Here is a 14,030-nt window from a genome sequence, read left to right as displayed (position 1 = left end):
AAACATGCTTAAGATTAGCTATTTAACAAAGTTAACATATTAAAAGCTTGCCCACCACATACCGCACACCGCATCTGAGGACATAAGTCTCCTTGGCGGTGCCCACATACACGGATAATTTGCTCGTTGTCAAACGAGAAAAGCTGCCCGAAGGAGCTCTCTAAAATCTGGTAGCCTTAGCATCTTTATGCTGAAAGAAAGTAATCCAGAAGTCCATAATATGTACTTCGTTGGATTGAGAAGAGAGGGAAGTGAATTCTTCACTGACTGGGATTAAATTGATTGGACATGATCAATTCGCCGCAATGATTACAAAACTTTTTAAAAGCCTTGAAATTCTTTTTAGAAGCCACCAGATCTGTATATCCGACAGGACCTATAACAGGACCACGGATAATAGCGAGAATCTAAGCATTATATTAACAACAAAAAAACGTAATTAATATAATTAACCTAATTATCATTAACATAATAAACAATAAAAAACTAAAATAATCATAAAAAACATAACCAACTTATATAGACCAATAGAACAAATTTCATAAATAGTTCACACATTCTATTTGGCTTGATCCACTCATCGATCCGTGCGCAACCCACCTCTACTATCCATTTCTGAATAGCAATTTTATATTGTGAGAACTTACTAATTGTCCTTATGGATAATGGAGGTAGATTGTACACTCTAACGGAGTAGATGGCCAATGCTCTTTGACCGAAGGTTGTATTTATTTTTTGCAGCATCAGGGTGGGGTATCTAGTATCAAGTAACGGCGAAGAATCTGTGATTTTCAATATGCTAGTTAATTCGGCCCATCGAGTCTCATATACTCAGCCCTGCGGGCCCTAATGAATTTGTTCCATAGGCCTTGGCTAATTAGGATTTCGGATGCGCTGTATATGCTACTCATAATACAAAAAAATATGTATTTTTTAATCACTTTGTAAAGTGCCCTTACGGGATTACATTACAAAAATGGCGCTGTATACGTTATTCATAATAATAATATTGATAAAAGACATGTTGAGCCTTACTCATAGACTAAGTATAAAATTATGCCTAGGCATAGTGGTAGAATAAGGATGACATATAAACAATTCTCAAACCTCGCATAAAGGTATACTCGGTATATATTACATAGTTACTTATTTCTCGCTCATACCTGTGTCCAACGTGATAACCTATCATTATTTCACACAACAAAATAAATTTAAAAAGAAAACGATTGTTTTTGTTGTATTAAAATTAAAGAGACTGAGCGACATTCATTCAACGAACGGCTTAGCCACTTAGTTAAATGCCGGCATTTAATAAACAGCCTAACCGCTCAGTTTAGTGGCTGATTGAACTATTTTATACACTCAAAAGAACAGATAGATCTGCCTAGAATCCTTGCCAAATTCTGTGAACCTTTTGACTTAGTTTTACGTACCTACCTACTTATGGGATAAATTACATAATGAGGAACTTCAGCCCTACGGCAAGTTGGATAGAAAAATGTTTTCTTGCGCGCGGTAAAAATTTTGTTATTAAATTGTACTGCAAAGTTTCTTGAAAATGTACGAAAAAATAATCAAAAATATTTTAATAAAAATGTACTACTTTGAACGACGTTACTGGTTCGTATGAACCAACATCATATGAGAGCCGTGAAGAATATCTGGTTTGCTACCCGTAAACGAACCAATCAAAAGAACTGACAGAGAAAAACCTCTGACGTCACACGCGGAGTTATTTTTACCAATACAAAGCTTTAAAAAAATCAACGCTGATAATACGATATATAAAAAAAAATATTTTAACAAATGCACTGAAGTTCCTCATTAGGTACGTAACTTAAAATTATAGTTCATTCATGCTCATGTATTGATTTGTCTTGTTTTGATTTTAGTTTTGCTTAACTGCATTTTCTTAAATCCGCTGTTGTGGTCAAATAAATTAACTAATTAATTAATTTCTTGTTTATCCGACATTTAAGTTTCAAATAAATTCCCGTGGTATATGATACCTATTGATTTTGCTCTGAAGTTTATTTTTTTTATTTTTTCAGGTGTCCTCTACATGCTCACGCATATAGGTGTGATTCCGAACAAACTGCTCAAGCGTTGTGCACCCAACTTCGTGCCATCGCTGGCCTCGGGCCCGAGGAAGATGACGAACCGGATATTCCAGACGAAAATATTCCTTCAGACATAGATTCGAGAAACGACATTGAACTTCCAAGGTACAGCGAAAGGCACAGCTCAAGCGAAAACAGAAGCGGATCATATGAAAAGAAAATAGAAAGCAGAATAATCCCTAGAGAAGCCAGAGTTGATAATAGAAATATGAAACATGATTCTAGACCTCAAAAAACAGATCACAGAGATTCAAAAATCGATCCGAGAGAAAGCAGAATCGATTCCAGAGATGCAAGAATAGACGGTAGAGACACCAGAATTGAAAGAGATCCCAGAATCGAAAGAGATCCCAGAATTGAAAGAGATCCCAGAATCGAAAGAGATCCCAGAATTGAAAGAGATCCGAGAATCGATAACAGAGATCACATAATTGATCCTAGAGATATCAGGCATGGATCTCACGACAATAGAGTACCTCCAGCAGAAATGAGGCTTGATCCAGAGCAGGAAATAGTAGCGGAGAAGTTAGCAGCAGAATTGAGGACCAGATTAGCCGGAAGAGAACCGTTGCTTCTCCCACCGAGGGATTACGATACAAATAGACGAATTCCGACCGCAGTTCCTCAAGTCGGGGTTAAGAGAAATACTCGTGCTGGTGTTGTAGGGTCTTCGGCAGGGTCCAGTGGAATCGGAAGTGATTTGGCTCCATCACCAGAGAGACCTCACACGTCAAGCGGTAAGTTTCACCAAATTGAATTGCACGAAGTACTAATCATTAACGCGGTATTCAAAACATTTTAATGCCGGCTAACGGTGCTCTTTAATATTTGATACGCTTCATTTTGAGAATAATATTATAAAGATTATAATCCCGTTAGGGTTATTCTTCATTGCTTTATCTGAGACATCTTATTACCGCTGTTTCTAAAACAAAGTATCATTTCATTAAAACGATGTTTGACCCGAGAGTTGGGTGACCTCTTGTAACATCTACGGAAAATTTTAATGGCTAAATTATTTCTAAAAATCGCGTGGAATCAAGTAAAGTTTAACTCCCTAAACTAGCCAAAACCGAAACAAAAACTTCGGTCGATCACTATTTATTTACTTATTTATACGCTCTACGGGCTTTTACATTTATTAGTAATGCATTTAAGTGTAGCAAAGTAACATAAGTATTAGGGGCGTGCGGTGGGATTTTTGATTAGGGAAGCAATTAATATATAAGTAATTGGTACATTATAATATACACTGCCCTTAAGAAATTAAAGACAAACTCAATAATTTATACATATGATTAGAAATAAAAACAATAATTTTACATATCTAGTAATAAATTGTACTGGCAAATCAACCAACTTCAGTATATATACTATAATAAAATATATACACTCAATATACTATATATACTATAATAACTAATGAGTTGATATAATGATATTTCTAATGAGTTTAAGTATTGTATGTGTATAATTTTTAACTGCCCCATCTTTGTGAGTTTGATTTTTGTCTTTTGCTTTTCAGAAATCATGTTTTGGTTTTTTCGTAATTTCATTTTGGTATCATAAAAAATATTTTAATTTGAAACATGGCTGTCTCGCTCACACAAACTGGCCATATTACGGTTCATTTCTTTTGCAGCATCTGTATAGGAACATATTCCTACGAAGTTCAACTACACAACTACGCCATTAACTTATGAAAATGTGCTCGAGTGCATAGGTCAGTTTATCAATACAACTTAAATACTGGACGAAAATTGAGACGGTAAAAATTGTACACGAAATTGCTCTGGAAAACAGACCTGCCAGACGATGAGGTAACATAAACCAAAACTGCTGATTTACGAAGATATAATCTCAGACAACACTACCTTATTAACAAGCGTAAATACGTTATATCTTTGACCTTCGCAAATGCGACCACATATCGAATATCGCAATCGACCGAATATCGCACGCAATTACACTGGCTCAATATCAGGCGTAGAAGAAACATTTACATTCTTCATTCTCTTCACAATATTTTAAATAATCCCACTTCGCCTGTTTATCTGAGAGAGCTCATCCAACCTCTTTCACAACACGGACCCTTTTAATATCCTGTCATCGCTCTAATTTTCTTGCCTCCTCTTACTCCTCCTTCACAGTAGTAGCTGCTTGACTATGGAATAATCTAACCACTAATGTTAGAGACGCCCCTTCTTTATTTACATTTAAGCCAAGATTGAAATGTCATTATCTAAATATTTAAGTTGTTCCTTAATTCCTCTTCTTTTCTTCACATCCCCTCTCCTCTCTTTATATTATTTAGTTAATCTTTGTTTTTAATTGTGTATAAAATCGTAAGATTCAATATGTCCATGTACTTGTAATTTTCTCAAACTGAACGGCTTGGGTAGGTAGGAAGAAATTTCCTTAAGGCAATATGCCCGCCCTTATATGTATATAAAGTGTTAAATAAATAATAAAAACGTAGGACCGTTGAAAATACTCTATTGTTCAATGGACTACAATAGCTTACCTTCACCATCATCATTTTTTCCCGCAACTAATGGTGCATAGGACACTGCATTGATACACCGATTGCAGCGTATCGTGATCATTTTTGTCCCATGAAGGTAAGATAATTAGTCTTACGCTTCAGGTACCTGTCCAGGGACTATGAAATATTCTAGTGTGAAAACTACCCTTTAAATTAATAAATATTGACTTCATCTCTGTTGTAATATGTTAATGTTAACAGCTCCCCAGGGAGTTGAATCCAGTCCTTGTCTACAGAAATTTAGACAAACTCAAAATATTGTTGATAAATCCACCTGGTCCATGAAGCAGTATCGAAATTGAAAAAATAAGATTTTCAGGCGTTGCCTAGTATGAAGGTGAAATAATTCAATTAGATGAATCTCACCCGCATAAATATAGGTTTCAGCTCTTAAGCTTCATAAACATCAACAGATGAAAGAATTGAAGGAATTTAGATGTTCAAATATTGCCAGAATGTTGAATGTTACACGGTGTGTAAAATGGCAACTTAAACCAGCCAATGACAGGTCATAAGCCCTGTAGATGCCTAGACATCTATATTACCTTCTCCAAAATGTTCTTCATCTCTGTTGTAATATTTTAATATTAAAAGCTCCCCAGGGAGTTGAATCCAGTCCTTGTTTACAGAGATTTGGACAAACTCAAAATATGGTAAATAAGTATTTCATATCAACCATGTCGGGAATCGATTCCGAGACCTCTAGAATGGAAGGTCTTGTGTTTGGAAAAACGGAAGTTTTCATTCGTTTCTTATAGTTCTGATAATTCAGTGACTAAGTTGCTCCATCTTGTCAGATGACGCCCACGCGACCTGGTCTCTTTGACATTTCCCAGGAGTAAAGTTTCCTGTAAACTATCAGAGCTCCCCTGGAAATATTTCCAAATATGTCCAAAGAACTGCAAGATTCTTTTCTCGCATATAGATGTAAATTCATGTCAGTCCAGTTCTGGTTCAATACATTCTTTTTAATTTTGCTCTATAAAATGCGTCTATGCATTAATATGTCAATGCAGTTTTTTTTTGTATTTATTTTTATTTAAGAAGGTAAACATGAATGGAAAATAAAAAATAAAAAATAATGAAACCCACTACACCGCGAAACCGGCTGGTCAACAGGTTTCTTATTTTTATTTTACTATGAAAAATGTTAAAATAATATAAAAAGTAATTTAAACATTATTAAGAACTAAAAACATAGGTATTTTTTACACAAAATTTATTTTTAAAAATTTAAACAGATAACTGTTAACATAAAATAACCGTTGAATTATTTTTTTCCTAAAAGTTTTGTCAACATTTTCTTTTAAAATCTGCTTAGGAATCTTATTGAAAATTTTAGGAATTTTATAATGAAGTGTTCTTTGGCCATACTTGTTTACAAACCTCGGTACTGATGAAATCAGGAGAGAGTGTAAATCTGAGACAAGTATAATTGATAAGATTAAGAAAGGGTCTCTGAGATGGTTTGGTCACGTAGAACGAATGGACGATGAGAGAATGGTCAAACAAGTATATATGGCAAAAATGAACGGCAACGTTAGACGAGGACGACCAAGGAAGACGTGGCATGATCAGATAAACCAAAATCTTAAGTCTGGTCATGTCAAAAGCAGACAGAACCGAAGGGCATGTATGACAAGATGTATGAATGTGGAAGAGGCTAGGAGTGTATGCCAGGATAGACGTGTGTGGCGGTCCATTCTCTCTGCCTACCCCTACGGGGAAATGGCGTGATGGTAGTAGTAGTAGTAGTAGTAGTAGGTACTGATAAGCCTTCACGTTGTTCTAGCCTTGTATTGTGTATATGTATAAACATCTGGTAGTTACAATCAAATCGATGTCTAGTAACAAAAATTTAGCCATATAAAAGCATTAACGGACAGGCACCTTTGCTTTTTAAAAAGTTTAGGTACCTCTTCCTTATCAATTCTAGCTGATTTGTTGATTAATTTATAACCGAGTTATGTAAAAATTGGATTTGGTTAATGTTGGTTTTACAAGAAAGGCCCCGACCGGTTATACCATACCTAATAATTGATTCCGCTTATGATTGATAAATAAGTCTTAATGTGTTTATTGGAACAAAATATTTTATTTTAAACATGCTGCCTATAACTGTCCTCAATCTGTTACATATTTTAGATATATGTTTATCCCACTAAAAAAAAAACAATAGCAATGCTTAAATACACATACTCATTAACTACCCCAATTTTTTCAGTTACATAATATGACAATACCATTTATTTATTTTATAAATTTAGTGAATAAAAAAGTTTTTTTTTTTTTAATATAAAAATAAATATTTGCGTTCTTATGGTTTACCCAAATATTTAATTTTGAGGGCCATTTTCAACGAGTTGTAAAAACTCACTATAACAAAACGGAATCGAGTTGTGGCAGAGTAAGGTTTGAACCACGGACCTTTAGTCTGTGAGTCCGAGACACTAGCCACAGGACCACAACCCGATTCTTTACGTATACATATTTAGTCACAGTTAATCTATATAAAGCTAGTGAATAGAAAATGAAAACGGAGTGTTCTCTGTTTAGAATAGTTTCCATCTAACATGGCTCAGCCTGTTCTAAGATGGAGATTTTTTATCTTTTAAAGCATAAGTAGTTCTTTACTGATATAACCAAAGAAACTAAAAAAACTAAAACTACTTAATTATAAATGCCTAGCTAATCAAATATAAGAAATTGAAAATCGTTATGAAGGCAGTCGAAACTATGAGCTACTTTATTCATTTGATTTAGTGCTGGTACATGAGGGGATCTGATATGCATAATTTTAGTATTTTTTCATTTATTATTTGACCCATATAATGCGACCATTTAAGCAAAAAAGTTAAGTTGAAACTTAAAAATCAAACAGACGTATTAACAAACAATGACATAAACGAAGACTTTACTATGTTGACTAAATGGACAACCACAAACTTACTTAAACTTAATGAAAAAAAATGCAATATTATCCATTTTGAATCTAGAAAAAAGTGTCACAAAGTAGATGCTTACATAAATAATCAAAGACAAACTGAAATTGAACATGTTAAATACTTAAGACTTAAAATAGACAGACAATTGACATGGACAATTCATATCAACAATTTAATTAGCAAAGTGGTGACTTTATCGAGTCTTTTTTTTTTAAATCAAAAACTGTGTTCCAATAAAGGAAAAAAATTGAATGTATGAAGCCTATGTATGTAAAAACTAAAATATGTTATATGCAACTTCTATGGGGAACAGGAAATCAAAATGACATAAACTGACTACAAAGACAGCAAAATAAAATATTAAAGTTATTATATGACATTCCCTATCTAACAGCAACCAAAGAACTTTAAACTAGAATCCTTAAAATTTATTCATAAATTAGCCACTGATGTAATTGTAGACGTACAATTAAAACTTGAAAAAACTGTAGTAAACATGAAATCAATACGAGAATATCAGAAAAATATAATATAAAACCTTTTAAAACGAAAAAAGGACGATCGAGACTAATAAACCATGGACTGAAATTATACAATAAACTACCAGACAAAACTAAACAAATGACTCAGACAACCTTTACAAAAAATGCTAAAAATATTATTATTTACAGTAGAATGTGAATTTTAAAAGTAAAAATATTTTGTTTCATGTGTGTAAACCCGTAAGGGTTTATCAATTAAATTTAAATGGTAAACCCGTAAGGGTTTATCAATTAAATTTAAATGAAATAAAAATAAAAAAGAATATTTTTTTGTGGAACTAGTCCTAATAGTAGTTGATAAACTGTTCCCTGCATGATGATGCCTAGTACATAATATACATATACATTATTATAATTGTATCGACAATACACACACACCGTTGTGCGGTAGTCTGTGTTGGTAAGGCATTCCTCCCAAATCAGATATAGCGTAGACGCAAATTAAAAGAAATTGTTACTTCGGAAGAGTATGTAATTAGATTCTAATGCATGCGAGTGTATTGTTTATCCCGGTATCTATGGCGGCTTGTGGAGTTAGCTCGCATCATGAGTACGCTTTGCTTGTAAACCTGACTGCAAAGGTCCTCATTTACATGATCTTTGCTTGCGTTGAGTAGAGATGCAAGGCGGTAAAATTACCGCGGTATTTTGCGGGAATTTTACCAGATTTTGGTAAAATAGGGTATTTTTCGGTATTTTTCGGTAAGAAACGAATTTGTCGTACTAATTTCTATTTTTCAAAGATATTACTAATACGAGTAGCTTTGTTTTAGGACACTTTACACGACTGCAAAAACCAGCTTTAGATCCATCGGGTGGTTGTCGAGATTTATTAGAAGTATGAGTCATTCAGGGTCATTCGGTATGTACTTTTTTCACTTTTTTTTTATAAAAAAGTTTTTTATGTTTTGAAAGTTAACAGCATCGTCGGACATAGGGACCTTAGTAAAACCTTAAGTTGAAACCCTGAACGACCACCGCTCATGCCACAATTTTTTAAAAATGGTGCTTAAAATCCGTTTTTTGTGTATAATTACGTCCCTGAAAGTTTTATTGAAAAAAAATATACAAAAGTCTGAGAAAGTAAAATTGACTTAAAAATCCTAATTTTTTCGTGGGATCAATAATTTCTAAGATACACGTTTGAACATCAAATACATTTGATCAAAATAGCGGAAAAGCGCTATTTGCACTAACTTTTTACTAATTATTAAATTACGGTATTTTACCGCGACTTTTGGTAAAATTACGTAATTTTACATCCATAGTGTTGAGTGAAGAAGTTCAGCTTTACAAGTGCCGCGATTCTAAAACGCTATCTTTATCGGTCCACACTAGTGGATTTTTATAAGCTGGTGCGTGCGCTAAACTTACACATACTGGTGGTTTAACTTAAGCTAGCGCGTTCAGAAAACTCATACTAACGCATTTAAAGTCCACAGGATGTTGATTAAAAAAAATGTTGCATTAAATTTTAACCAAATGTGCTATCTTTTTTTAAAATTCGGTGTTGGATAAGAGAGTTGTGTATATATAAAAAAAAAAGATAAGAAAATGAAAAATTAAAAAATTGTTTTCAGGCGTTACCTAGTATGTGAAATAATTTAGTCAGATGAATCTCTTCACAACAATAAAGGTCTAAGCTCTTTAACTTCACTAAAATCAACAAATGGAAGAGTTGAGGAAATGTGGATGTTTAAACATAGGCAAAATGGTGAATGTTACACAGTGTGTAAAGTGGCGACTTAAACCAGCCAATGACAGGTCATAAGCCCTGTAAATGCCTTGACTTCCATATTCCCTTATTTAAGGTATTCTCCATCCCTGTTGTAATTTGTTAATATCAATTCACTAAAATACTTTGTTTTATTATTTTATGTTTTTTAAATCATTTTTTGAAATGTTGCATTTTTACTAATTATAATCCTTGCAAGCACGAGGGACGATTTAAATTTGAAAAAGTGTATTTTTTAAATAGTAAATTACTCTAGAACTAGAAAGCGAAATTGTGTTGATTGTTTTAAGTATCTAAATAACAAGATTTATTGTTTATCAATAAGTGTGTAGACATATTTTCTCCGATATAATTTGTACTTTGCATTTTAATTACACTCTCTTAATTATTATTATGATGAACACAAAATATAAAATAAAAACTATGCTTGTTTAAAAATAAATAATCTAAAATATATGACATTTTCTTAAGTACTTGTTTTTTTTCGCTCTGATCCAAAAGATATTTTTAAAAACATTAAATATAAAAATATATAACACCGACATTTTTAAAATCAGTATTCTGTACATTAAAAATGTTTTTGTGTAAGTTTTGTGAAAGCGAAAGAAAATGAAATAAAAAAAATATTTATAATAGTTTTTTAAGGGGTTTTTCCATTGGGACACCAATCGCAGTGTATCTTAATAATTTTTGTTACTTGAAAGTAAGATGATCAGTCTTACGTTTCAGGTACCAGTCCAGGTATAATGAATTATTCTATATTCTAGTGTAAAAACGCATCGGTAAATAAATGTGTTTTTTTTTCTTTTTATATAAAAGAAATATTTGCGTTCTTATGATTTACCCAAATATTTCATTTTGAAGGCCATTTTCAATGAGTTGTAAATAACTCATTTTGAGAAAATGGGAATCAAGTTGGGTAGAGTGGGATTCCAACCACTGACCTTTGAACCGTGATTCCGAGATACTAGCCAAGGTACCACAACCCGATTCAAATTTTTCATGTCAGCTATGTCGGGAAACGAACCCGAGACTTTGCATGGTAGGCATAACCTTTTACCAGGTAGGGCTTCTTACATTTCTCAATGTGTCTATAAATAAAATATTATTATATTGTATTATATGCGGATGATGTCGTGCTTCTTGCTAGCAGCAAAGAAGACCTTCAATTCTTAGTAACAAAAGTCTACGAGGTATGCAAGAAACGCGATTTGCTTATGAATGTTGATAAATCGAAAGTGATGGTTTTTAAAAGGGATGAAAATAAAACTAAATGTGAGATCAGCGTGAACGGAGATATTCTGAATCAGGTAGAAGAATTTGTGTACCTGGGAAGTATGTTTACTAGGGACGGAAAGGCCGATAAAGATATTGAAAGGAGGGTGAGTGCCGGGAACAGGGTGAACGGTGCACTAAAATCTACTTTGGCAAACAAATGTTTATCGCAGGAGGCTAAACTAGCAGTTCACAACGGAGTTCTAGTTCCAACTCTAATGTATGGGAGCGAAGTATGGAATTGGAAAAATAATGATGAAAGTAGGTTGAATGCTGTCGAAATGCGATCCCTCAGGCGAATGTGTGGTAAAACGATGTATGATAGGTGCACAAATGTCGAGATCCGTGAAGTGTGTAAGGCTGAGACATGCATTATTGACAGAATCAAGAAAGGGGTGCTGCGTTGGTTTGGACATGTAGAGCGAATGGACAGCGAAAGAACGACTAAAAGGATCTACGATGCAAATGTTGATGGATGCAGAAAACGAGGAAGACCGAGAAAGACATGGCACGATCAAGTCCATCAAATACTTGAAGATGGACATGTCAAAAGTAGTAATAATCGGCGTGCGTGCATAAGAAGATGTATGAATGTAGAGAAAGCGAGGTCTGTATGCCAAGATAGAGTGTTATGGCGTTCTATCCTCCCTGCCTACCCCTACGGGGAAACGGCGTGATGGTTTGTTGTTGTTATTGTTGTTGTATTGTATATAAATTTAATATCATGATCCTACAAGTCTTCATTAATTCTGTATATGAAAAAAATTGAAATAAATAATCTAATGAAATAATTACAATCATGTTTTGAAGGCCAAATAACAAGATGTGCAATAAAAACGAAATAATTGACATCAGGTTCGGCTATCGACGGCGACGTAATCACCCACAATATCTTTAAGTGGATTCTTCAGCAACAAGTAAAAGTTTGTCCCGTGAGATCACCATTGCAAAAACCGCCAACGACCTTTACTCTGATGCTATCTGAAGACTTATATTAAATGCCAAGGATATATCTCGGAGTTGAAGTGCTAATTGAGACCAGATGGAGAGAAAAAGTGCATTTTTTGACAGAGACGCAGACGGTAAACTAACGAGAAAAAAATACTTAAGAACAAGAGGAAGATTCTTTGTGTTTTGATTTCTTTATTATAACCCGCCCGTTCCTGTCATGTAACCGGGGTGGCGCGGCGTTGCAAATAGGGTATTATCACTTGTTAGGAATATCGGATTTAACCTACTCTACGAATAAAAGTTTTTTTAAGATTCTCCTAGTGTTAATATAATGAATATTTTCATTCATTATTTTCATTTCGAAAATAAGGTCTTTCGAAAACGATCGTTTTGTAAGTTGGTAATAAATTTTCTCACAGAAGTCCACGAGTAATGGACTTATTTTAATGTTGGTAATGCCACAGGCCACGGATAGAAATATAAGGAGAGTTGTCTATACATATCATCTTAAGACCCCTCCTTACCCACTCCACACTCCAGTTCCAGGCACTGACAGATGAAAGTGAAAACGGATTACGTCTTATATCTCGAATTTCTTTTATTATTTTTTGGTTTTCAATCTTTTCTAGATATTAATTTATTATGATAATGATAAATTGACTTATCAATTTATCATGAAAATTATAAATCACAAATCGTAGCGTTTGATAAGTGACAGGACCCCGTAAATATAAACAAACCACACAGAAAAAGGAAGCTATCTACAATACTCTATAAAATCCATAGACATTGATGAAAAAAAATCCAATGACCTCACAAAACATTCGAAAACGTCATACTGGATGACGTCACGAATCGTTTGTTTTTGGCACCATTTAAATTACTAGAATTTAATCCTTTATATCTCGCTTATTTCTTAACAGATTTTAATAAATATAGTACCAATCGGCTTGTGATTTTTAGATTAATTTATTAGCTAATAAAAAAATCCATGATATATGCTCATTGCACTTAATTAATCAATATCTCGGCACCTACTATAAATATTACCACGAAATTGTTTTTCCTTTTTAAGTATACCTTAACAAAGACCTTTTTAAATATAAGATAATGTATTTTCTAAATGTTTTCCCTCTCTGTTGTAACAAATCTGCATCTGAATGTATTTTCTATTATAAGACAGTAAATTTCATTCTTTTGAATACGCGACCTCTTTACGAGTTAAAAATAACCTTTTGCTTTGCTTGTGACTGCGACCCCCCAAGCAAAACTTTGCGACCCCCGGGTTGAAAAACGCTGGTTTAAATTAAGCTGTTTTAATCTGTGCCTATAAGAATCACACAAAATGTATTTTATGTCATGAACTAAGTGATACTATCTCCATTAAATTAATGTTCATTATTTGTACATCGTGGTTACAAGTCGCACAATGTTGTTAACCCTTTCGTGACATTGATAAGATAAAATACGACTCGATTTTTTTTTACCAAAACATAAATAATGATTAAAATAACATGGTTATTCCTAGTTTTTCATTTTACGCACTCATCGATGCATAGGACACTTAATTTCGAAACTATGTTACTGAAAGGTTTGGTAGTCTTACGCTTTAGGTGCCGTCGCAGCGTAGGTACAGTAAAATATTGTTATGAACCATCCAATGACATACTGATCAAGCAAATAATAATTGTACAAAAAGCTTTAATAAAAATTATCTTAAGAGTCCCAGTCACCACTAGCTCCCTCGGTATACTTGAAAATCTTAATGTAAAATCTATAAAACAACTTTTTGTAAAAGCTTTGTTACCTTACGCACTTTATTATTCTCTACCTTCCGTTACAAATACAAGAGTTACTAGATACTCCACCCTGATGCTGCAAAAAAATAAATACAACCTTCAGTCAATGAGGATTGGC

The 14,030-nt window shown here is 33.5% G+C and overlaps 1 protein-coding gene across 1 annotated transcript in view; it reads left to right on the top strand.

The window, feature by feature from the left end:
• The window catches only part of LOC148272577 (uncharacterized), a 118,885-nt gene that overhangs the window by 64,681 nt on the left and 40,174 nt on the right, over positions 1-14,030 (top strand). The window contains exon 3 of the mRNA XM_088239859.1: positions 2,052-2,857. Coding sequence (XP_088095985.1) covers positions 2,052-2,857 — 806 coding nt within the window. The remainder of the gene's footprint in view (positions 1-2,051; positions 2,858-14,030) is intronic.

The sequence above is a fragment of the Micrasema longulum genome, unplaced genomic scaffold (assembly GCF_059751315.1).
Source record: "Micrasema longulum isolate JH-2025_06_02 unplaced genomic scaffold, ASM5975131v1 h1tg002284l, whole genome shotgun sequence".
NCBI classification, from domain to species: domain Eukaryota; kingdom Metazoa; phylum Arthropoda; class Insecta; order Trichoptera; family Brachycentridae; genus Micrasema; species Micrasema longulum.
The sequence above is the reverse complement of the archived record's forward strand: the minus strand, read 5'-3'. Positions and strand labels throughout refer to the sequence as shown.